At 43.0% G+C, this 25,793-nt stretch overlaps 1 protein-coding gene across 1 annotated transcript in view; it reads left to right on the forward strand.

Moving 5' to 3' along the window:
• rab40c (RAB40c, member RAS oncogene family) overlaps positions 1-25,793 on the forward strand; it is a 142,676-nt gene that overhangs the window by 66,298 nt on the left and 50,585 nt on the right. Inside the window, exon 2 of the mRNA XM_038820438.1 lies at positions 16,958-17,018. Coding sequence (XP_038676366.1) covers positions 16,958-17,018 — 61 coding nt within the window. The remainder of the gene's footprint in view (positions 1-16,957; positions 17,019-25,793) is intronic.

The following is a 25,793-nucleotide window of genomic DNA, read 5'->3' on the forward strand; positions in this document are numbered from 1 at the left end:
GTTCTGCTTTCTTTGTTGCAATATTATATAAGTGTGCCCCTTCGGAGGAGGATGGGGCGTCTAGGTTGTGTACTTCCCTGCATCCCCACCTGTTATTCCTCTTTTGCCACCTCCTTCTAGGGTTTCTGTCGCTGTTACCCCACTCTGGTGCCAGAAACGGTCCTTCTCTGTTGGGGGAGCCTCAGCCGATACTTCCCTCTGTCTCCAGTTAGTCCTAGCAGACTTGGGGGCAGTTCTGGGGTTTTCCTTTGGCCCTCTATTCCTCAGGCTTTTCCTGAGAGCGGCTATCTGGACCCGTTGTGGTAGTCCCTCTCACGGGTATCTACCTCCATTGGCGCGCCCCACTTGCTGCCTTTTCTAGGGACAGTGCGAGCTGTAACGCCTGCCTGCAGTCTAGCTCCATTTCCGCCAACAGGCGTTTCTGTATTGTGAGGGCGTTTATACCACACACTAACCGGTCCCGAAGCATTTCATTTAGCGCCGGGCCGAACTCACATTTTTCCGCCAGCCTTCTCAGGCGGGTCAAGAAATTCGTGACTGACTCCCTGTCTTCCCGCTTCGCTGTGTAGAATCTGTACCTACGCAAAATGAGGGGTGGTTTTTCACCAAATCCGTTAATTCTTGGAAAGTTATCGTGTCCGGCGCATCGGGATAAGTCAGACTACGTACAATGGCGAAAGCTGAGGGTCCGCATGCCGACAGCAGGATAAGCCATCTCCTTTTGTCCGTCAGTATATCAATTGCCCGGAAGAAGTAACACATTCTCTCCACATACTGGGACCAGTCCTCAGTAGCCGGGTCGAATGCCTCTAACCTCCTAAAAAAACGGCATTTTTAAAATGGCAAGGCTTACCCTCCGAGTGTGGCAGCTGGTCTCCGCAAAATTCTTAGTTTACCTCGTCGCCACTGTAGTAATCCACGGGAGGCAGGAGTTCCGTCACCACACTAATATTTATTTACAATAATGATATTACAGGAGCAGCTACAAACAGTGCTGCTAGCAGTCTAGTCAACTTAAGACTGGCTCACAAAGCCTACACAGGTGCTTATATGGGCCCCCTCAATGAGTTATCATTGAGGGAGCTCATACTCCAATTGGCCAACCAAAAAAGCCAATTGGAGTTCATTACAAGTATGAAGAACAAAAAGTTAGCATGCAGTTACAGCAAGCGATTAGGAAGGCAAATTAGGTTAATCTTTTATTGTAAAGGGATTGGCGTGCAAGAATGAAGAAGTCTTGCTACAATTGTAGAGACCTCGCCTGGTGTACGGTTCACGGTTTTGATCTCCATAATTTAAGGATTGGTGGGGGTACAATGAAGGTCACCAGATTGGGATGCTAGGCCTATAATGAGAGGCAGAGTAATTTGGGCCTATGCCCTAGTTTAGAAGCGCCAGCGACCCGGGTTTGATTCCCGGCTTGGGTCACTCTGTGTGAGTTTCCACACATTCTCCCCGTGTTTGTGTGGGTTTCCTCCCAGTGCTCCGGTTTCCTCCCACAAGTCCCAAGAGACATGTTTGTTTGGTAATTTGGACATTCTGAATTCTCCCTCCGTGTACCTGAACAAGCACCGTAGTGTGGCGGCTATGAGATTTTCACAGTAACTTAATTACAGTGTTAATGTAAGCCTTCATGTGACACCAATAAATATTATTATTATTAGTATTATTGATCAGTGAGGAAAATATTAGGTTTATGCATGTGGATAAAGCATGGTCCCTGAACTCGTAGTCAAACCTCATATCAAAATATTGTATATAGGAAATATGTAGCTAAATGAAGTATTTTGGTTTTACATCGGCTATATGGCATTAAAGCAGACCATTTGACCGCACCAGCCCACAGCACATATGCTTATGCTCCACTCGCACCTTCTCCCTCCCTCTTTTGATACATATCAGAAAGTGGTAGTTCTACAGCGAAGATTATTCTAGATTAAACATAAACCTTTAATATTATAATATCCATCGTAAGAAATATTTTTGAGAATGAACAACAGTAGAAAATTATTCTAAAATCTACCTAAGAAAATGTTATTTCCAACTTTTAATAAGTCCTGCATATTGCATCTGTTGTTGCTTGCCTGAAATATAGTTGCGCACTGTTCATTTTATAACCTATCTAATGACGCAGGTCGCCATCCCATCTAATTGCAAGTCGCCAATGTCTATATGAGGGAGGTATCGAGGTATGGCTAAGATGGGGGTTTAGGGAGGTATCGAGGTCAAGATGGGGGTTTGGTGGGGTGAAAGGTGATGATGCACTGCATTCACACCATTTCACCTGCTGTGAATGTGCCATGTTTGAGTTCCTTGACTGTACGGTGCACATGGAATTGTTTGCAAATGGGAAGCAACACTTTTTGGCTGAAGTGCCTAGCTCGATACAAATAAGGAAATTGATCAGAGTCTTGTATGGAACTTATAGTTGAACTACCACTGAGGTAAACAAAGGTTTGCATTGACGGAGAGAAATCTTGGTCATTTAATCAGTTAGAATGCTGGAATTTTCACATGGGAGACTCTAGAAGAAAAAGTTACATTGAAACATTGGATTCAATTATCAAGAAGCTATTGTCCTTTTATACCTATTTGTTAAATAAAAAATATTGCTGTATTGACCCAAGGGAATTTGTGTATAAATCAGCATTTAAATTGCTTACTGTAGATGGAATTACAAGTCTTTTGATGCATTGCTTTGTTCTAAATTGCAGTCTCCCTGTGGTATTGAATAATTTAGAGGATTAATAATTCAAGATTGTTCCCTGCATATTTCTGGAATGTAGCAGTGGAGAAAGTGTAGAGAGGTTTTAATGATGCGCGTTGAAATAGAAAAAGGATGAGGCTAAATGCGAGTAATCAAATCACTGAAACCCTGAAGTTCCAAATTGTTTTCCTTGATCTCTGTGCAAATGCCTAATCCCATAGGTTTAAAAATACTGGAACATTTCTTGTTTCAATTTTTACCAATGGCGCAGTCAGTAACAGCAAAATAAATCTTTATTTTTCGGTAGTCTATTTCTTTTTACTTTCATGTCTTATTTCCCAATATAAACTACAATGTGTTTAAACAAATTTTGCAGTATGAAGAATGCTGTTTAAATAGAGTATTGGTTCCGAGAACCAGGCCCAAAGATAAAATTCCTCTTCTGACTTTGACATGGTGAATGGTCAAACAATGCTTCTATTTAGCTTTGGTAATATTTTAAATGTGCAACAAAATACCTTGAAGAAGCTTTGTGTAATGTTTACTATGAGCATTTTAGTTGCCAAAGTTCTTTGTGTATTTCATTTAGTTTGGGTACATGACACCAGATGAGGTACAAATGGGTGACAGTATTAAAATCATGATCTTTATATTGCAAATCAATCTTACTCGTACAATTAGCTACAACCTTTAGATCAATCACTCCATCATGGGGACAATGTTTGTCTGCAATTCTATACTTCTGAATTAACTATGGACATACTGTAAGCTATAGAGGCCTTTTTTTTTTTATAAATTTAGATTACCCAATTATTTTTTTCCAATTAAGGGGCAATTTAGCATGGCCAATCCACCTACTCTGCACATTTTTTGGGTTGTGGGAGCGAAACCCACGCAGACACGGGGAGAATGTGCAAACTCCACACGGACAGTGACCCAGAGCCGGGATCGAACCTGGGACCTCAGCGCCGTGAAGCGGTTGTGCTAACCACTAGGCCACCGTGCTGCCCTAGAGGCCTTTTAATAAGCAGGGTAAAACTCTACAAAGAGCAATGCGCTCCAGAGAATTGGGCTTTTCAGAGTTTCTCTTTTATTGTATAGACGTTGCTTTTTCTCGGAGGGTATGGTGCCATTAGTAGCTCTACTAAAACAGATTGTCATATGTGCGTGGGAAAAGGAACTTCCCCAGAGAAAGCTTTTTGGTTGATGCATGCAGTGCCTTTATTGACCTTAGCAGAATGCACAATGGGAATAGATTCAAAGGATGGCTGCAGGCACATCTCAAAAACTTGCAAATCAATATAATTTTTAGAGTTCTAAAATTGTGTATTATAAGCAGCAGCTGTAAAATTCGCAAGTGTATTTTTATTTTTATAAATCTATCAGTTATTCCAGGTTTTGATTTGTTCTCAGCACTCGCATGGACACTAAACCTGAGGTGCAAATGCAGAGTAGTTTTGGCTTCAATATTTGATTTGCACAATACATGAACTGCTTTCAAATAAGCTAAAAGCCTATTCAGTTATATTCAGCAGCTGATGCCGACTTTGGAGATGGCCACAAGTAACTCCACTTAACCATCCCATGGTACAGGCATTGAGATGCAGATAAAATTGGCAAATGAATGGTTGGTGACCTTCCTTTGATGTAAAGTCAAGACCCCTTCAGAGTCTTGTCTGCTGCTATTACCTGCTGACCTTTTATGTTTACAATTGGAACACATTTTAGAACCAAGTTCCCATAACTTCAGCTATTTAAATGTATCTGAATTGCTCCCAATTGAAGCCATTTGTGTCTGACATGAGGGAGAATTGACAATGTTCACTGTCCACGAGTCCAAAGGTGCAACAGAGTGCCGCAATCTCCAACACTGGTAGTCAAAGAGGCAGGTTCCAAATCTAGCCAGCCAACTGAGCTACCTCCCCAAGGCATCCCAAATGAAATGAAAATTGAAATGAATTCAAATCAATTGGCTGTAGCAACGTGCATGGAGCTATTTATAGTGATGATAGAAGCTCCAATCCCTTCATTAGATCAAATGGCCTGTCATTGGCATGTATTGGAAGGATTTAAAACTTGACCCTTAATTTGCTTGGCCATGTTATGAACACGTCTTCTTTTGCCATCAAGTCCTGGACTTGAACCCAGAGCTGCTAGCTCAGGCAGGGATACTTCCCACTGTGCCACAAGACCTCTTGTCCATCCTAAGATCAATAAATGATTAGCATGTAGAATTGACCTGCATTGTAGCTGATGTAAAGGTGAAAGAACCTTCCAGCTGGCACAAATTTGAATTTTTGTCAAAGGAAGTTGGTTTTAACAACTCTGCTGCTTCATAATTAAATAAGCATAAATTTCAGATTTCTCTTCTGTTCGAACTAGGCCAAAAATTACTATTCCTGTTAGATAAAAGCAAAATACTGTGGATGCTGAAAATCCGAAATGAAAACTGAAAATGCTGTAAAACTGCAGCACCTGTGGAGAGTTAATCTTTCAAGTCCGTTTTGACTCTTCAGAGCTAAAGAGGGAGAAATGTGATGGATTTTATACCATAAGAGGGGACGGAGCAAAATAGAAGGTCTGGGATAGATGGGAGCAGGAAGAGATTTGATAAAGATGTCATGGACAGAAGACAAAGTGAGTGTTAATGGTAGTGTTAAAACTAATAAAGGTGCTGATAGTGGCTTAAAGCAAAATAGCAAAATGAGCATCAGTGCTGAATGTAGAATTTGAGGGCCAGTGGAGAGGAGACTGCTTTGGGAGCAGTGAATACAGTAGACCAAATTGAAGAAGCTGCAAGTGAAGCACTACTTCTGTAGTTATGTGACTTGTTCTGCAAAATATTAAGAGAGTAAAGTAAAGAGAAGTATAGCACTGGAACAGGCCTTTCGGCCCTCCAAGTCTGTGCCGATCATGATGCCGAAACCTTTTTAAAAACCTTCTGCCCTTACTCGGTCCGTATCCCTCTATTTCCTCTCTAACAGAAAAGTAAAGAAAAGGTAACTTTGTGGTAACTATTGTGGTATTCTTTTTTTGTATGCCAATATATGGTTCAATCTTAATGAAGCAAAACTAGAAAAATGCATCAAACTGCAGAAAAGCATACTGAATTGTTTTGCTGTAGAGTCTACTTTGATTTCAGAAAGGCTTTTGATAAGATCCCACATGGGAGACTGGTAGAAACGATGAGAACCCATGTGATCCGAGGAAACTTGGCAAATTGGATCCAAAATTGGCTGAGTGGAAGGAAGCGAAGGATGATGGTCGAGGGGTATTTTTGTGACTGGAAGCCGGTGTCCAGTGGGGTCCAGCAGGGATCCGTGCTGGGGCCCTTACTGTTTGTGGTTTATGTAAATTATTTAGATATGGATGTAGGAGAATAAAAGCAAATTACTGTAGATGCTGGAATCTGAAACCAAAAGAGAAAATGTTGGAAAATCTCAGCAGGCCTGGCAGCATCTATGGGGCAGGAGAGAAAAGAGCTAATGTTTAGAGTCTGATGGCCCTTGTCAAGCTAAAAGACCTAGAAAGTGGGAGATATTTATACCGTGGGAGAGGGAAAAAGATGAAATCAAACCACAGAAACCAAGGAAAAGTGTGCTCATAGCCACAGAAACCAAGGGAAAAGAGTGTTAATGACAGTCCCCCATAAAAGGTGAAAGGCCAACAGCGAGAAACTAACAAATCACAGGGTAAGCTGTGACAGATGTAGGCGGGGAGGGGGAAGCAAAGAGGAGAAAAGATAAGGAGCGGTGACATAAGATAGGGGGGGAGAAATATAAATTATATATGTATATAAAGAAATAAAATGTAAAAGACAGTTAATTGAAATAAGAATGAAAACAAAGGGGTCGAGGTGGGGTAGAGCTATCATCTGAAGTTGTTGATTCGATGTTGAAACCGGAAGGCTTGTACATGCCTAATCGGAAGATGAGATGCTGTTTCTCCAATTTGCAGTTTGCGTTGAGCTTCACTGGAACATTGCAGTCGGCCAAGGACAGACAAATGGGCATGGGAGCAGGTGTTGAAATATCACGGCAACGGCAAGGTCAGGGTCCTGAATGTGCACAGACCGAAGGTGCTTAGCAAAGCGGTCACCCAGTCCACGTTTGGTGTCTCCAATATAGAGGAGACCACATTGGAAGCAGCGAATGCAATAGAAAGAGGTGCAAATGAAACGCTGCTTAACCTGGAATGAGTGTTTTGGGCCTGGGATATTAAGCATGGAAAAGGTAACGGGGAAGGTGTTACACCTTCTGCAATTGCATGGGAAGGTGCCACGGGTGATGGGAGATGTGTTGGGTATGGTGGTGGAGTGGACTAGATTATCTAGGAGGGAACAGTCTCTGCTCAATGCTGACAGAGGGAGTGAAGAGAAGATGTGTTTGGTGGTGGCACCACGCTGGCGAAAATAGCGGAGGATTATGCTTTTCATACGGGGGCTGGTGGGGTGAAATGTGAGAACTAGGCAAACTCTATCTTTGTTCTGGGAGGGAGGGGAGGGCGTGAGGGTAGTGGTGCGGGGGATGGCCTGCACGCTGTTGAGGGCCCTGTCAACAACTGTAGGTGGGAAAGTACGGTTGAGGAAGAAGGAACACATTTTCGAAGCAATACTTTGGAAATTGCATCATTGGAAGAAATGCGACGGAGGCGAAGGAGCTGAGAGAAAGGGATGGAGTCCTTACAAGATGTAGGGAGCGAAGAGCAATAGTCCAAATTGCTGTGGGTGTCAGTGGGCTTTTAATGGATTTTCTATGTAGATAGTCTATTGCCGGAAATGGAGACAGAAAGATCAAGGAAGGGAAGGGAAGTGTCTGAGATGGACCAGGTGAAAGTAATGGAAGGGTGGAAACTGGAAGCGAAGTTGATTAATTTTTCCAGGTCCAGACGAGAGCATGAAGAAAATAGTCATCAATGTGTCAGTAGGGGCAGCACGGTGGCACAGTGGTTAGCACTGCTGCCTATGGCGCTGAGGACCCGGTTCGAATCCCGGCCCTGGGTCACTGTCCATGTGGAGTTATGCACATTCTCCCCGTGTCTGCGTGGGTTCACCCCCACAACCCAAAGATGTGCAGGATGGTAGATTGGCCGCCCGCTAAATTGCCCCCTTAATTGGAAAAAATAATTGGGTACTCTAAATTTATAAAAAAAAAGAAAAAAAAAAAAAAAAAAAAAAAAAAAAATCAATGTGTCAGTAAAAGAGAGGGGACCAGGGTAGGTATGAATGTAGGATGGTTGATACCATACTAAAGTTGGTAGGGTGATAAATAATGAGGAGGATAGCCTTCGATAACAGGAGGATATAGATGGGCTGATCAGTGACAAATGGAATTCAATCCGGATAAGAGTGAGGTGATGCACCTGGGTAGGGAGGTTATGCTGGAAGTGAATAAAATGTTAGTTAGGCCACAGTTAGAGTATTGTGTGCAGTTCTGGAATCCACATTATAGAAGGGATGTGATAGGACTGGAAAGGGTGCAGAGGAGATTTACTAGGATGTTGCCTGGTATGTGTGCGTTATGAAGACAGATTGGCTAGACTTGGATTGTTTTCCTTGGAGCAGAGGAGCTTGAGGGGGGAATATTGAGATGTATAAAATTGTGAGGAGGACAGGCACAAACTTTTCCCCTTGGTGGAGGGGTCAAAGACCAAGTGGCAGGAGGTTTTGAAGGGATGTGAGGGAAAACTTTACCCAGAGGGTGGTGGGAATCTGGAATTCGCTGCCTGAAAGGGTGGTGGAGGCAGAGAGCCGTTTAACATTTAAGAAGTATTTAGACGTGCATTTGCGATACCAGGGCGTACAAGGTTATGGGCCAAATGCTGGAAAATGGGATTAGAATGGTTAGGTGGAAAATGGGATTAGAATGGCTAGGTTGTTTTTGACTGGCCCAGATGCAATTGGCCGAAGGGCCTTTTCTGTGATACGAGATACTATATATAAATATATGCGTCGATGTGTGCCATTCATAAATGTTTGGTTAAAGAACTTGTGACATTAGAAATTGCATGTGGATTTTGACCTTGAGCTCAAGCACCATATACTGTACTTAGTACAGTAATTAAAAACAAATGATATCTGTACTTTTCCATATCTGGAAGTGAGAGTTGATTGCGGTGAGGTGAACGGGGCATCTGGGACCTTGATACGTGGTGTTACTAATAGTCAGTCTATGTCCTTAACTAATGAAATTGTTTTAATGGTTAGGAAAGTGGCAGCTAAGAAGCAATTTAGCACCGAATCACGTGCAGGAAAGCATGTAGTTCTAAACTACTTTTGCCTATGGAACATAGCATACAAACTTGTGAATAAGGCAGCCTCTCGCTCGCTCAGCCAGGTCACCGTCTCCAGGTTATTAAGCAGCTGCCTGCCGGGACAGAACCTTGGCCTGGTGGGCAGCCGCACTCTTCGAGTGGTGGAGGCTGCCTGAGAAGTGGAAGTGGGTGGCAGACTGATCTGTTCCCTGTAAGAACACTATTCACAACGCCCTATGCTGCACTTGCTCATGTATTTGCTTTGTTTTGGCCCCTTGTTCCGCACTGTAACCAATCACTGTTGTCGATGTACCATTTGTCAGTGTTCTCTGTTGATTATTCTTTTTGTCTACTATGTACGTACTGTGTATATTACCTCGGCCGCAGAAAAATACTTTTCACTGTACTTCGGTACATGTGACAATAAATCAAAACGGTGGTGAGGAGCAGCTGGGAACCAGTCAGGTGAGCCTGGTGCCCGGTGCTTGAAGAGGTTGCTCAGGCCCAGGCTGGTGTCCAGACCCAGGTGTGAGTCCTGCAGCAGCCAGATCAAATCGAATTTGCCAGCTGCTGCCAGAATCACTCATGCACCTGTAAGCGTGTTTCTGCCCTAACGGAATATTTTGTGACAGATTTCTTGGTGCTGTGTTGGTTCAGATGTTATTCGGGTTTTCTACGGTCACACTTGCTGTGTCCAGTGCACTTGCAAAGAACAAACCAGCAATGTTCTGTCTGCGATAGAAATGTAAACCATATTCATTTAGCCTCCTGTTTTACAGGAACACCTTTTAGGATGCTACATGAGGGATAGTTGGGGGGAATTGGAAACCAAAGGAAACTTAACTCTTATGTTTAAAAACTGCATAAAAATCCAAAGGTGTGCAGGTCAGGTGGATTGGCCATGCTAAAATTGTCCCTGGTGTACAAAGGTTAGATGGGGTTACAGGTTTGCGGGGGAGTGGCCTTGGTAGGGTGTCGTTTCGGAGGGTCAGTGCAGATTTGATGGGCTGAATGGCCTCCTGCATTCTGCACTGTTAAAATTCTATGATTTTATAGCAATGAACAGCATATATCCCTTGTGTCATCACGTGTTGTGATTGTTGGTTGCTTACTAGTCATGAACCCACATACTTTGAGGGTGTGTAAGGTGAAATTAATTTTGAGGCCCCCTGCCCCCCACTACAAATCATTTTAACAAATCAGATTATCTTGTAATCTGATTGTGCTTCATGATACATGCAGAATGAACTTTAATTGCTGACTGGTTTCAATTTGGAAACCACGAGAAACATAAGTAACTCCATCATCATGGTCCTTGCGTCATTAAGTAATGGCCCAAATTTTCTCCAGAGAGTTTAATTCATTCTTGCAGTGTAAATGCTGTAATTTCTTTGCACCCTTAGGAAAGTTGACAAAGTTCCAGTTTTAGCAAGGCTAACTCTGGTGGAGCGCAGATCATCCAGTAGTTTGGGGCACTTTGCAACGCATGCTGTATCTCTTCTATGTTACAAATTGCTGATTTTGTTTTTACACACTAGTAGCAGTTAGCACATCTAACCCCCCCCCCCCCCCCCCCCCCCCCCCGTTATTTGCCTGAAAATTCTGGGTCTTTGTTGCCCGGCCTGTTGAAAGAGGATTTGGATTTGAGAAGTTGCCTGGGCCAGCTATATCTGTGCAGCATCCTTCTTTTAACCAGACCGTGTTGATTTCTGGGTGAGTGCTAAGCTCTGTTCTTGTTATGGGATTCTGAGTGCGAATAAAGCAGAGATTTAGTTTCAGAAAGCAGTTAAATTAAATACGCAAGAGTCCTAGAATTTACAGTGCAGAAGGAGGCCATTCGGCCCAAAGAGTCTGTGTATTGCTCATTTATCAGTCCTCTTACCTTTGAACATACTTCTAATAGTTGGTGTAATTTGACCTGAAATATCTTTGAGGAGTATCTAGTTGGCATATTGTACAATACCCAATGTAAGGGATAGATTATTAGCCCCGAGGCATGACACATTTAGTTCATAGGCACAAGTCTGCACGTGAACGCTGTCTTTTGTCAATGAGTAAACTTCATGTTTCTGCGAATAGCTGCATTGAAACATCCATGTCTTTTTTATTTACATTGTTAATTTTCAAAACTGAGGTTGTCCTGGAATTCTGTTACCATTGTGCATGCCAGCTTTTACTATTTATCTGGGGGAAAAGCCAGACTCTTTGAAGGAAAGCAATCCTGATGGTGATGGTTTAAATTTTGTTGCTGCTATGAGAACTCTTACATGAAATTTTCATGAAACTGAACTGTGAAAAATGTCTGGCAATTGACGTGCAAACTGGAGGCAGATGAGTGAATCGATGAACTTGGAACATTTTGCATGAGTGCCACGGTGATGCAATTTCTACGAACTTGGCAAAATTGATCCTCAGAGACGTTGATAGGATGCAGAGCTGGGCCGAAAAATGGCAGATGGAGTTTAACCCTGATAAGTGCAAGGTGATTTATTTTGGTAGGAAAATTTTGAATGCGAATTACAGGGTCAACGGCAGGGTTCAGAGGAACAGAGAGATTTTGGAGTTCATGTCCACAGATCTCTGAAGGTTACCACTCAAGTGAATAGAGCCGTGAAGAAGGCCTATAGTGTGTTAGCGTTTATTAACAGGGGGCTCGAGTTTAAGAGCCGTGAGGTTATGCTGCAACTGTACATGACCCTGGTGAGACCACATTTGGAATATTGCGTGCAGTTCTGGTCACCTCACTATAGGAAGGATATGGAAGCATTGGAAAGGGTGCAAATGAGATTTACCAGGCTGCTGCCTGGTTTGGAGGGTAGGTCTTATGAGGAAAGGTTGAGGGAGCTACGGCTTTTCTCTTTGGAGCGGAGGAGGATGAGAGGTGACTTAATAGACGTTTATAATATGATGAGGAGGATAGATAGAGTGGACGTTCAGGGACTATTTCCTCGGGTGGATGTAGCTGTTACAAGGGGGCATAACTATAAGGTTCAGGGTGGGAGATATAGGAGGGATGTCCGAGGTAGGTTCTTTACTCAGAGAGTGGTTAGGGTGTGGAATGGACTGCCTGCTGTGATATTGGAGTCGGACACTTTTTAGGAACTTTTAAGTGGTTATTGAATAAGGCACATGGAGCACACCAGAATGACAGGGAGTGGGATAGCTTGATCTTGGTTTCGGACAAAGCTCAGCACAACACCGAAGGGCCTGTTCTGTTCTGTGCTGTACTGTTCTGTGTTCTATGTTTTGCTTTCTGTGCATTTATGGGAAGTAGTTACATGGTAATTTTGATCAGGATTAGTATTTGGCTAAAGACCGCATTATTAGGGTGATGGTGGGTGAGGGTCACACTGCAAAGCCTTGATAGCACGAAACGAAGGAAGAAAAAAAGACCACATAATCCCTTTATCTCGCATGGACAATTGTTTCCTGTTAGAATCCTGATCTCTCCATATTTAATTTTCATGCTAGGCAATCATGCTTATTTACTGCATACAGAAGTTGGGAGTTAACACCATTCACCATTCTTTTTTAAAATAAATTCATTTTTTCCACTTAAGGGGGCAATTTAGCGTGGCGGGACTTGCTCGACACCCCAACGATTCTCTCACCCGGCGTTGGGGGGGAAGAATTCCACCCGTAGTGTCTGACTAATGACAAAATGCCGCCATCCCATTGAATAGAAGATAGTTTGTATATGTACTTGGATGCCCTAATGGGTAATCAGGTGCTGAACCATTTTTTCCCTTTGGCTTGCAAAGTGAAAGCTATATTAACCAAAGAGCATTGCAGAAGAATTGTCTCAGAGGACAAATGTGGCCTGCTGATCACCAACATAGCATGATATGATGGCAGCACGGTAGCATTGTGGATAGCATAATTGCTTCATAGCTCCAAGATCCCAGGTTCGAATCAGTTTGGGTCACTGTATGTGCGGAGTCTGCACATCCCTCCCGTGTGTGCGTGGGTTCCTCCGGGGTGCTCCTGGTTTCCTCCCACAGTCCAGATATGTGCAGGTTAGGTGGATTGGCCATGATAAATTGCCCTTAGTGTCCAAAATTGCCCTTAGTGTTGGGTGGGGTTACTGGGTTATGGGGATAGGGTGGAGGTGTTTACCTTGGGTAGGGTGCTCTTATTGATCTAATTGAATGGCGGAGCAGGCTCGAGGGGCCAGATGGCCTACTCCTGCTCCTAGTTCTTATGTTCTTATATGTTCTTACCAAGAGGTAGACTGGGAGCTAAGACTTTATGGTGGAACAGTTGAGGAACAGTGGAGAACCTCCAAGCGATTTTTCACAGTGCTCAGCAAAGGTTTATACCAACAAAAAGGAAGGACGGAAGAAAGAGGGAAAATCGACCGTGGATATCTAAGGAAATAAGGGAGAGTATCAAATTGAAGGAAAAAGCATATAAAGTGGCAAAGATTGCTGGGAGATTAGAGGACTGGGAAATCTTTAGGGGGCAACAGAAAACTACTAAAAAGCTATAAAGAAGAGTAAGATAGAGTATGAGAGTAAACTTGCTCAGAATATAAAACAGACAGTAAAAGTTTTACAAATATATAAGACAAAAAAGAGTGGCTAAGGTAAATATGGTCCTTTAGAGGATGAGAAGGGAGTTTAATAATGGGAAATGAGGAAATGGCTGAGGAACTGAACAGTTTTTGGGTCGGTCTTCACAGTGGAAGACACAAATAACATGGCAGCGACTGATAGAAATGAGGCTATGACAGGTGAGGACCTGAGAGGATTGTTATCACTAAGGAGGGAGTGATGGGCAAGCTAATGGGGCTAAAGGTAGACAAGTCTCCTGGCCCTGATGGAATGCATCCCAGAGTGCTAAAAGAGATGGCTAGGGAAATTGCAGATGCACTAGTGATAATTTACCGAAATTCACTAGACTCTGGGGTGGTCCCGGTGGATTGGAAATTAGCAAACGTGACGCCACTGTTTAAAAAAGGAGGTAGGCAGAAAGCAGGAAATTATAGGCCAGTGAGTTAACTCGGTAGTAGGGAAGATGCTGGAATCTATCATCAAGGAAGAAATTGCGAGGCATCTGGATAGAAATTGTCCCATTGGGCAGACGCAGCATGGGTTCGTTAAAGGCAGGTCATGCCTAACTAATTTAGTGGAATTTTTTGAGGACATTACCAGTGCAGTAGATAACGGGGAGCCGATGGATGTGGTATATCTGGATTTCAGAAAGCCTTGACAAGGTGCCACACAAAAGGTTGTTGCATAAGATAAAGATGCATGGCATTAAGGGTAAAGTAGTAGCATGGATAGAGGATTGGTTAATTAATAGAAAGCAAAGAGTTGGGATAAATGGGTGTTTCTCTGGTTGGCAATCAGTAGCTAGTGGTGTCCCTCAGGGCTCCGTGTTGGGCCCACAATTGTTCACAATTTACATAGATGATTTGGAGTTGGGGACCAAGGGCAATGTGTCCAAGTTTGCAGATGACACTAAGATGAGTGGTAAAGCAAAAAGTGCAGAGGATACTGGAAGTCTGCAGAGGGATTTGGATAGGTTAAGTGAATGGGCTCGGGTCTGGCCGATGGAATACAATGTTGACAATGTGAGGTTATCCATTTTGGTAGGAATAACAAGCAAACGGGATTATTATTTAAACGATAAAATATTAAAGCATGCCGCTGTTCAGAGAGACTTGGGGTGTGCTAGTGCATGAGTAACAGAAGGTTGGTTTACAAGTGCAACAGTGATTAAGGCGGCAAATGGAATTTTGTCCTTCATTGCTAGAGGGATGGAGTTTAAGACTAGGGAGGTTATGTTGCAATTGTATAAGGGTGTTAGTGCGGCCACACCTGGAATATTGTGTTCAGTTTTGGTCCTCCTTACTTGAGAAAGGACGTACTGGCGCTGGAGGGTGTGCAGAGGAGATTCACTAGGTTAATCCCAGAGCTGAAGGGGTTGGATTATGAGGAGAGGTTGAGTAGACTGGGACTGTACTCGTTGGAATTTAGAAGGATGAGGGGGGATCTTATAGAACATTTAAAATTATGAAGGGAATAGATAGGATAGATGCGGGCAGGTTGTTTCCACTGGCGGGTGACAGCAGAACTAGGGGGCATAGCCTCAAAATAAGGGGAAGTAGATTTAGGACTGAGTTAGGAGGAACTTCTTCACCCAAAGGGTGTGAATCTATGGAATTCCTTGCCCAGTGAAGCAGTTGAGGCTCCTTCATTACATGTTTTTAAGTAAAGATAGATAGTTTTTTGAAGAATAAAGGGATTAAGGTTATGGTGTTCGGGCCGGAAAGTGGAGCTGAGTCCACAAAAGATCAGCCATGATCTAATTGAATGGCGGAGCAGGCTCGAGGGGCCAGATGGCCTACTCCTGCTCCTAGTTCTTATGTTCTTATGTTCTTATATGTTCTTACCAAGAGCCGGTGCAGACTCGATGGGCCGAATGGCCTCCTTCTGCACTGTAAATTCTATGATAATCAAATTCTATGATGTCGTGGTGTATTATTTTGTGGATTCATACTTTTAAATGGATGTAAAATTCCCATTTGTAAGTGGGTGAATATTTTTCATGGGGTCCAGAGACAGCTCCCTCCTGACTGTATAATCACTGTGCCACCACCCCAGCTGTGTCTGTTCTGCCAGTGGGACAGGACATATACAGGGATGGTGGTGTCTGGGACGTAATCATGGAATTATAACCTACAGACAATATCAGGTTGTAGTCTGTGAGACAGCTCTCCTAATTTTACACAACCCCCGGATGTTAGTAAGGAGGACTTTGCAGGCTCATCAGAGTTGAGTTTGCTGCTGTTGTTTCCATAGCTTATGTCCGGGCTGGGTGGTCCATCCAGTTTCATTTCTTTGAGACTTTTTGAGTGGATTGATACAACTGAGTTGCTTGCTAGCCCATTTCATAGGGCATTTAAAAGTCAACCGTATTGCTGTAGGTATGGAGTCGTATGTAGGCAAGACTATGTAACAATGTCAGATTTCCATCTCCAAAGGATATTCGTGAACCAGATAGGTTTTTACAACAATCAATAATGGGTTGTGATCTTCATTAGACTTTTAATTCATTAATTTTTATTGAATTCAAATTCCACCACCTACTGTGGTAGGATTCAAACCTGTGTTCCCAGTGCATTGCCCCAGGTCTCTGGATTACAGGTGGCTCTCAGTGTGTGAATAAATAACGACAGGAGCATGCATGGTGGATATCCTGGTTGAAATACTTTTTCAAACGTAAACTTTTTCACATGTAAATTTTCTCACAAGTGTAGGCATGTTTGTGACAAAGATTATTATTATTATTATGATATTTGTGTCTCGGACTCCAGTTGCAACAAAGGTGCAGTGAGTCAGTTGCCAGACTTTTGTTCTCCAAAATGTGCAAATCTGAGATTCCCATTACTGGCCATTTGCAGTTCATCTATTTAGTCAGTATCTTTTTGATTTTAAGCACTTTTTTCCAAATGTGCTGTCTGAGTAATTTGAAATGAGAAAGTTTCCAGGTATTGGTAATAATTCCATACTTTGAAATGTGGTCAGCAGCAGTGAACTGATCACTGCTCACTGCTGTCCAGGGAGAGCTACACTGTACTATTCATCACTGCTCTGAAGAAGTCATACAGACTCAAAATGTTAACTTTGTTTCTCTTTCAAGATGCTGCGAGACTTGCTGAGGTTTTCCAGCATTTTCTGGTTTTGTATCTGAATTGCAGTGTCCGCAATATCACTGCTCTTGGATTTGTTATTTGGTCAATAATTATTCAATTTACCCCTCTTAACCGTCTGATCTGCTTGCCATTTTCACTTTGACACAAATCTCTTCTAAGGCACCTAATGTGATTCTGTAAAGTATTTAGTATGTTTGTAAGTTAATTGCTGAACTTGAGCAAAACAAAATGTTACCAGAATTTACAGAAAATTTGTGTCTCAGCACAATGCTGAAGTGAAACAATGGAGAGGTTCACAAAGTTGATCTATTGTAACAAAAAGTATTTTATTTTTGCAGGAATTGACTATAAGACCACTACAATCCTGCTGGATGGGAGGCGTGTAAAGCTAGAGCTCTGGTAAGATGCATTTTATTTTTTAAAATTTTGGTTTGTGAATTATGACAGTACGCAGGTTTTTCAGAATATTGATGAGGGTGTGTTCAGTAACATCTGCACCCCACCCCAGCCCCAGCCTTTCCTATATTTCCCAGGTCCGTTTCTTGGGGGTGGCACAGTGGTTAGCACTGCTGCCTCACAGTGCCAGGCACTTGGGTTCAATTCTGGCCTTGGATGACTTGTGTGGAGTTTGCACTTTCTCCCCATGTCTTGAGTTTCCTCCCAGGAGCTCTGGTTTCCTCCCACAGTCCAAAGATCTGCAGGTTCGGTGGATTGGCATGATAAAACTGCCGCTTTGTTTCCAGCGATTTGCAGGTTAGGTGGGGTTGCGGGATAGGGTGGGGGAGTGGGCCAATGTTGGGTGCTCTTTCAGAGGGGCCGTACCAACTCGATGGGCTGGATGGCCTCCTTCTGCACTATAGGGATTCCAATCATAACGTACATTTCCTTTTGTCCTGAATCTAAACCTTGTTTTCTACATATGGTCAGGAGTTGGCAATATACTTTCACTTAAAACTAATCCATGGAACTTCACACTGGTACCACTTTAAAGTTGGCCAAATTTGATAACAAAAGTGCATTACGTGGCTAAGAGACAGTTGCAAGCTAACTTTAATTCATATAGTCATATGGTTATGCATTCACTGATCCTAAATGTGTAGTTCCCACAAATATGCTGCACTTTAAAAACCTTCAAGCACATGCTAATAGAAAGGCAGTGCTTTCTGTTAGAATATTTCTGTTTGTGAAACAGATGTTTATCCATTTAACCAATTTAAGAACAGCATTTGTCATCCCTCCCTAGTTACTGTGAGGATTAAACAGTAAAGAAGCAGAGCTTATTTGATACAACTGAGTGACTTACTTCAAAATACAATTCTGAGTTGCCCGCATTAGTGTGGGTCTAGAGCAGGGGTGGGCCAACTGCGGCCCACAGGCCGCAGTCTTTATTTTTTATTATTTTTTTTAAGGTTAATGGGGGGGGGGGGCTGTTGGGTTACTTACTGGTATAGGGTGGATACGTTGACTTGAGTAGGGTGATCATTGCTCGGCACAACGTCGAGGGCCGAAGGGCCTGTTCTGTGCTGTATTGTTCTATGTTCTATATGAGGCGCCCAGAATCATAACCGGGTGAAGTAATTATTTTACTTAATATACTATGCGGCCCTTTAAAATTGTGAATTTCTGAATGTGGCCCTTGCACGGAAAAGTTTGCCCACCCCTGGTCTAGAGTCACACAAAAGTCGACCAAGTAAGGACAGCAAGCTTAATTCCCTTAGAATTAGTGAAACAAAGTTTTTAAAACAATCCAACAACTTCAAGGTCATTATTGCTAGCTTTTACCTGCTTCCCAAAGTTTTGTAAAGTGAATTCAGATTTTCAAACAGTTTTGATGCAATTTGAGCTCCAATTCTCTGGATTGTCAGTTATGTTGCATTGGTAGCACTCTTATCCGAGTCCAAAGGTTACAGTCCACTCCAGAGACTTGAGCACCTACTTCAGGCAAACAACTGAGTACAATACTGAGGGAATGGAGGTACTGTATTTTGGGCGATAACATGACACCGATCTTGCGGGGGGGGGGGGGGGGGGGGGGGGGGGGGTACTGTTTGAAGAAGAATATGGTTGGTGTTCTGGCCAGCTTTTGTCAAAATAAAATAAGATTTGAAGTTGGCTGCCATATTTCCCTACTTTACAACAGTGACAGCATTTCAAAAAAGCACTTCATTTGGCTGTAAAGCAGTTTTGAGACATTCTAAGTTCATGAAAGGTGCGCTATAAATGCAAGCTATTTTTCCTTCTTTCTATTTTCCGTTTTCACCACCTCCCAGACAGACATTTAGCCCCTCAAGCTGTTCCACCATTCAAGCAGATCATGGTTGCTAATGTCAACATTAAATTACCATGCCTCGTGGCAAAACAAGCCCTATTAGAAGTTTCTTGATGGAATGCAATGTAATAACTTTGTAAATTAATGCAATCTGTTGCTGTAACAAAAGGTTATTCACTGCTTGTCTGCCAAAAGCCAATCATTCAAGCATTGTTTGTACGATTAGACACTTGATAAAATTGCTTCTGATCCCAACTAACGAAAACAAAGTGCAAGTTGCTTTCAAAGAAAAACATCAACACTCCTTTTACACCAGGAAAATTATATCAGACACTTGCTAAAATCTTACCCCGCCCCCCCAGGAGTTGTGACCATTCCAGGTTTCCTGTTGAGCACTGAATCTATGTAATGTTACATACGTAAGAAATGTAAAACCATAATATACTGAATAGAACAGTTCTAATTGTCAAAATTTCAAAGGTTCCCTGCAATAGTTTTTTCTTCTTCTAACAGATTATACCTAATAATCAATCTAAGAAAAGTGTTATCTGGTTGAAAACCATATACTGAATATGACTATTTTGATGGAAACAGGGGCTGTTTAGCACACTGGACTAAATCGCTGGCTGTGAAAGCAGAATAAGGCAAGCCAGCAGCACGGTTCAATTCCCGTAACAGCCTCCCCGAACAGGCGCCGGAATGTGACGACTAGGCGCTTTTCACAGTAACTTAATTGAAGCCTACTCGTGACAATAAGCGATTTTCATTTCATTTCTTTGCAAGATCGAATTGGTGAATAGCTAAATAACTATTTTAACTATCCATTGAATTCCTTGGTGCAAAATCTTTACTCAACTCATCAGAATTACTCTATGGTATTTAGTGATGTAAAAGAAAAATTGAAGGAAGTAAATTGGTAAGGGTTTTTGTACCAGAGAAATACATTTAGATCATTTTTTAAAAAGGGTAGCTTTAATACTTAGAATTGATGACTAACTTTCAGACAAAGAAACATAGATTCCCAAATTTTACATAAATTATATTGTACCTACCCATGATTTGGCATACTATATGGAGAGTTGGGTTAGTAGATGGTGATTTTAATGAGAAGTGATATTAAATCCAGCATTCCTGAAACAATGAAAATGCCAATTGTTTCCCTTCTTCTCATTTGAAGGTGGCACAGTGGTTAGCACTGCTGTCTTATAGCTCCAGGGACCCGGGTTCAATTCCAGCCTCCGGTGACTGTGTGGCGTTTGCACTTTCTCACAGTGTCTGCATGGATTTCCTCCGGGTGCACCGGTTTCATCCCACAGTACAAAGACGTGCAGCTTAGGTGGATTGGCCAGCTAAATTGCCCCTTAGTATCCAAAAGTTTAGGTGGGGATAGGGTGGAGGTGTGGGCTTAAGTACTGTGCTCTTTCCAAGAGCCAGTGCAGACTCAAGTGGTCAAGTGGCCTCCTTCTGCACTGCAAATTCTATGATTCATCCCAGGAATCAGTCAAGTGAGCCTTCTCTGAACTGATTCTGATGCAGTTCTATCCTTTTTGAAATAAGGAGACTAAAACAATATTGGAGACCGATCTCACCATTGGCCTGGACAACTGTAGCAAAACATTCAAACTTTTATATCCCATCCCCCTTGCAATAAATTACAACATTCCATTTTTCTTTCTGATCATTCTTGCTGTACTTGCACAAAAACATCTTGTGATTCGTGTACCAGGACACCCAGATCCCTCTGTACCATATAAGTTCTGCAATTTTTCTCCATTTAGATAATGCTGTTCTATTTCTCAAAAGTTTTTACCCCACCTAGATGAAAATGGAGCAAATATATAAATTAAACCATGGGTTAGAAGGTAACCAACGCCTACTCATGGAGTGGGGAAGTGGAAGAATAAGTAGGTACTGTGAAAAACCTGTAAAAACCAACTATCTTTTTAACAAATTTAGATTACGCAATTTTTTTCTCCCCCGATTAAGGGGGCCCCAAAAAAATGGGGCAGCAGGGTAGCATGGTGGTTAGCATAAATGCTTCACAGCTCCAGGGTCCCAGGTTCGATTCCCGGCTGGGTCACTGTCTGTGTGGAGTCTGCACGTCCTCCCCCTGTGTGCGTGGGTTTCCTCCGGGTGCTCCGGTTTCCTCCCACAGTCCAAAGATGTGCGGGTTAGGTGGATTGGCCATGCTAAATTGCCCGTAGTGTACTAATAAAAGTAAGGTTAAGGGGTGGTTGTTGGGTTACGGGTATAGGGTGGATACGTGGGTTTGAGTAGGGTGATCATGGCTCGGCACAACATTGAAGGCCGAAGGGCCTGTTCTGTGCTGTACTGTTCTATGTTCTATGTTCTAGGTAGATAGATGTATATTAATCCTTAGTTGTGCAAAAATACTTCTGAGATGGAGGTTTATATTTAAAACCAGTTTTGTAGGGTAGCACGGTGGCACAGTGGTTAGCACTGCTGCCTCATGGCACCGAGGACTGTCCATGTGGAGTTTGCACATTCTCCCCATGTCTGTGTGGGCCTCACCCCCACAACCCAAAAAGTTATGCAGTGTAGATGAAAATGAAAATCCCCTATTGTCACAAGTAGGCTTCAAATGAAGTTATTGTGAAAAGCACCGAGTCCCTGTTCGTGGAGGCTGGTACGGGAATTGAACCGTGCTGCTGGCCTGCCTTGGTCTGCTTTCAAAGCCAGCGATTTAGCTCTGTGCTAAACCAGGTGGATTGACCCGCTAAATGAAACCTTAATGGGGGAGAAAAAAATTGCGTAATCTAAAATTGTTAAAAAGATAGTTGGTTTTTACAGGTTTTTTTTTTGTTCCCGATTGGCTAGTTCATGCAGATTTTTTCGGTGACCTGTAAGATGTCTCCGATTGCTACATAATTATTCCTGGACAATTCGCCAAGTTAAACTGTGAGGAGGACAGTGTGGAACTTCAAACGGTCATCGACAAGTTGGTAGAATCGACAGATTGGTGGCAGATGAAGTTCAGTGCGAAGAAGTGTGAGGTGATGCATTTTGGTAAGAAAAGAATGGACAAACAATTCTACAAGGGGATCTGGATTTATATGTGCATAGATAATTGTAGAAGGCAGAACAGGTGGAGAGGAATTAATAAAGCATATAGTATCCTGGGCTTTGTTAATGGGGACAGAGAGTACAAGGGCAGTCTGAGTGTTGTGTACAGTTCTGAGCACAACACTATATATAGGAAGGATGTGAACGGATTGGAGAGAGTGCAGAAGAGGTTTACAAGAATGGTTCTAGGGATGAGAAAATTCAGTTATGAGGATAGATTGGAGAGGTTAGGATTGTTCTTCTTGAGAGAAGAAGGCTAAGAGGAGATTTGGTAGAGATGTTCAAAATCATGAGCGGGAAGGGCAAAGTAGATGGAGAGAAACTGTTCCTGTTCGTATAAGAACATAAGAACTAGGAGCAGGAGTAGGCCATCTGGCCCCTCGAGCCTGCTCCGCCATGCAATGAGATCATGGTTGATCTTTTGTGGACTCAGCTGCACTTTCCGGCCTGAACACCATAACCCTTGATCCCTTTATTCTTCAAAAAACTATCTATCTTTATCTTAAAAACATTTAATGAAGGAGCCTCGACGGCTTCACTGGGCAAGGAATTCCATAGATTCACAACCCTTTGGGTGAAGAAGTTCCTCCTAAACTCAGTCCTAAATCTACTTCCCCTTATTTTGAGGCTATGCCCCCTAGTTCTGCTTTCACCCGCCAGTGGAAACAACCTGCCTGCATCTATCCAATCTATTCCCTTCATAATTTTATGTTTCTATAAGATCCCCCCCTCATCCTTCTAAATTCCAACGAGTACAGTCCCAGTCTACTCAACCTCTCCTCGTAATCCAACCCCTTCAGCTCTAGTGATCAACCTAGTGAATCTCCTCTGCACACCCTCCAGCGCCAGTACGTCCTTTCTCAAGTAAGGAGACCAAAACTGAACACAATACTCCAGGTGTGGCCTCCCTAACACCTTATACAATTGCAGCATAACCTCCCTAGTCTTAAACTCCATCCCTCTAGCAATGAAGGACAAAATTCCATTTGCCTTCTTAATCATCTGTTGTACCTGTAAACCAACTTTTTGCAACTCATGCACTAGCACACCGAGGCCTCTCTGCACAGCAGCATGCTTTAATATTTTATCATTTAAATAATAATCCCGTTTGCTGTTATTCCTACCAAAATGGATAACCTCTCATTTGTCAACATTGTATTCCATCTGCCAGACCCTAGCCCATTCACTTAACCTATCCAAATCCCTCTGCAGACTTCCAATATCCTCTGCACTTTTTGCTTTACCACTCATCTTAGTGTCGTCTGCAAACCTGGACACATTGCCCTTGGTCCCCAACTCCAAATCATCTATGTAAATTGTGAACAATTGTGGGCCCAACACTGATCCCTGAGGGACACCACTAGCTACTGATTGCCAACCAGAGAAACGCCCATTAATCCCCACTCTTTGTTTTCTAAAAAAGGATCAAGAAGGAGAGGGCACTGGTTTAAAGTGATTTGCAAAAGAAGCTAATGTGATGTAGGAAAAAACTTCTTCACACGACGAGTGTTTCAAGTTTGGAATGCACTGCCTGGAAGTGCGGTGAAATCAGGTTCCATCAAGGCAGTCAAACGGGCATTGGATGATTATTTCTATTTAAGTAATGTGAAGGGGTGCGGAGAAAAGACATGGAATGGAACTCATGGACAAGGACAAGAGGGGTCCGAAAGGAAGAGTACTAAATTGGGGAAAGGCAGAGTATAACAAAATTCGGCAGGAGCTAGGGAATGTGGATTGGGAGCAGCTGTTTAAGGGTAAATCCACATTTGAAATGTGGGAGTCTTTTACAGGAAAGGTTGATTAGAGTGCAGGACAGACATGTTCCTGTGAAAATGAAAGATAGAAATGGCAAGATTAGGGAACCATGGATGACGGGTGAAATTGTGAGACTAGCTAAGATGAAAAAGGAAGCATACATAGGATCGAGGCAACTCAAAACTGATGAAGCTTTGGAGGAATATCAGGAAAGTAGGACGAATCTCAAACGCGCAAGAGGGCTAAAAGGGGTCATGAAATATCTTTGGCTAACAGGGTTAAGGAAAATCCCAAAGCATTTTATTCGTATGTACGGAGCAAGAGGATAACTAGAGAAAGGATTGGCCCACTCAAAGACAAAAGAGGGAATTTATGCGTGGACTCAGAGGAAATGGGTGAGATTCTTAATGAGTACTTTGCATCGGTATTCACAAAGGAGAGGGACAAGACGGATGTTGAGGCTAGGGATGGATGTTTAAATACTCTCGGTCAAGTTGTCATACGGAAGGGGGAAGTTTTTGGGTATTCTAAAAGACATTAAGGTGGACAAGTCCCCAGGACCGGATGGGATCTATCCCAGGTTTACTGAGGGAAGCGAGGGTCGAAATAGCTGGGCCTTAACAGATATCTTTGCAGCATCCTTGAGCACGGGTGAGGTCCCGGAGGACTGGAGAATTGCTAATATTGTCCCTTTGTTAAGAAGGGTAGCAGGGATAATCCAGGGAATTATAGACCTGTGAGCTTGACGTCAGTGGTAGGCAAACTGTTGGAGAAGATACTGAGGGATAGGATCTATTCACATCTGAAAATAGACTTATCAGTGATAGGCAGCATGGTTTTGTGCAGGGAAGGTCATGTCTTACAAACCTAATAGAATTCTTTGAGGAAGTGGCAAAGTTAATTGATGAGGGAAGGGCTGTAGATGTCATTTACATGGACTTTAGTATGGCGTTTGATGAGGTTTCCCATGGCAGGTTGATGGAAAAAGTGAAGTCGTATGGGGTTCAGGGTGTACTAGCTAGATGGATAAAGAACTGGCTGGGCAACAGGAGACAGAGAGTAGTGGTGGAAGGGAGTGTCTCAAAATGGAGACGGGTGACTAGTGGTGTTCCACAGGGATCCGTGCTCGGACCACTGTTGTTTGTGATCTACATAAATGACCTGGAAGAAGGTATAGGTGGTCTGATTAGCAAGTTTGCAGATGATACTAAGATTGGTGGAGTTGCAGATAGCGAGGAGGACTGTCAGAGAATACAACAAAATATAGATAGATTGGAGAGTTGGGCAGAGAAATGGCAGATGGAGTTCAAACCAGGTGATGCATTTTGGAAGATCAAATTCAAGAACGGACTATATGGTCAATGGAAGGGTCTTGGGGAAAATTGATGTGCAGAGAGATCTGGGAGTTCAGGTCCATTGTACCCTGAAGGTGGCAACGCAGGTTGATAGAGTGGTCAAGAAGGCATACAGCATGCTTGCCTTCATCGGACGGGGTATTGAGTACAAGAGTCGGCAGGTCATGTTACAGTTGTATAGCACTTTGGTTCGGCCACATTTGGAATACTGCGTGCAGTTCTGGTCGCCACATTACCAGAAGGATGTGGATGCCTTGGAGAGGGTGCAGAGGAGGTTCACCAGGATGTTGCCTGGTATGGAGGGTGCTAGCTGTGAAGAAGGGTTGAGTAGATTAGGATTGTTTTCGTTGGAAAGAAAGAGGTTGAGGGGGACCTGATTGAGGTCTACAAAATTATGAGGGGTATGGACAGGGTGGATAGCAACAAGCTTTTCCCAAGAGTGGGGGTGTCACTTACAAGGGGTCACGATTTCAAGGTGAGGGGGGGAAAGTTTAAGGGAGATGTGCGTGGAAATTTTTTTACGCAGAGGGTGGTCGGTGCCTGGAACGCTTTACCAGCGAAGGTGGTAGAGGCGGGCACGATAGCATCATTTAAGAAGCATCTAGACAGGTATATGAATGGGCGGGAACAGAGGGAAGTAGACCTTGGAAAATAGGAGACAGGTTTAGATAAAGGATCTGGATCGGCGCAGGCTGGGAGGGCCGAAGGGCC

The sequence above is a fragment of the Scyliorhinus canicula genome, chromosome 15 (genome assembly GCF_902713615.1).
Source record: "Scyliorhinus canicula chromosome 15, sScyCan1.1, whole genome shotgun sequence".
In the NCBI taxonomy this organism is placed as follows: domain Eukaryota; kingdom Metazoa; phylum Chordata; class Chondrichthyes; order Carcharhiniformes; family Scyliorhinidae; genus Scyliorhinus; species Scyliorhinus canicula.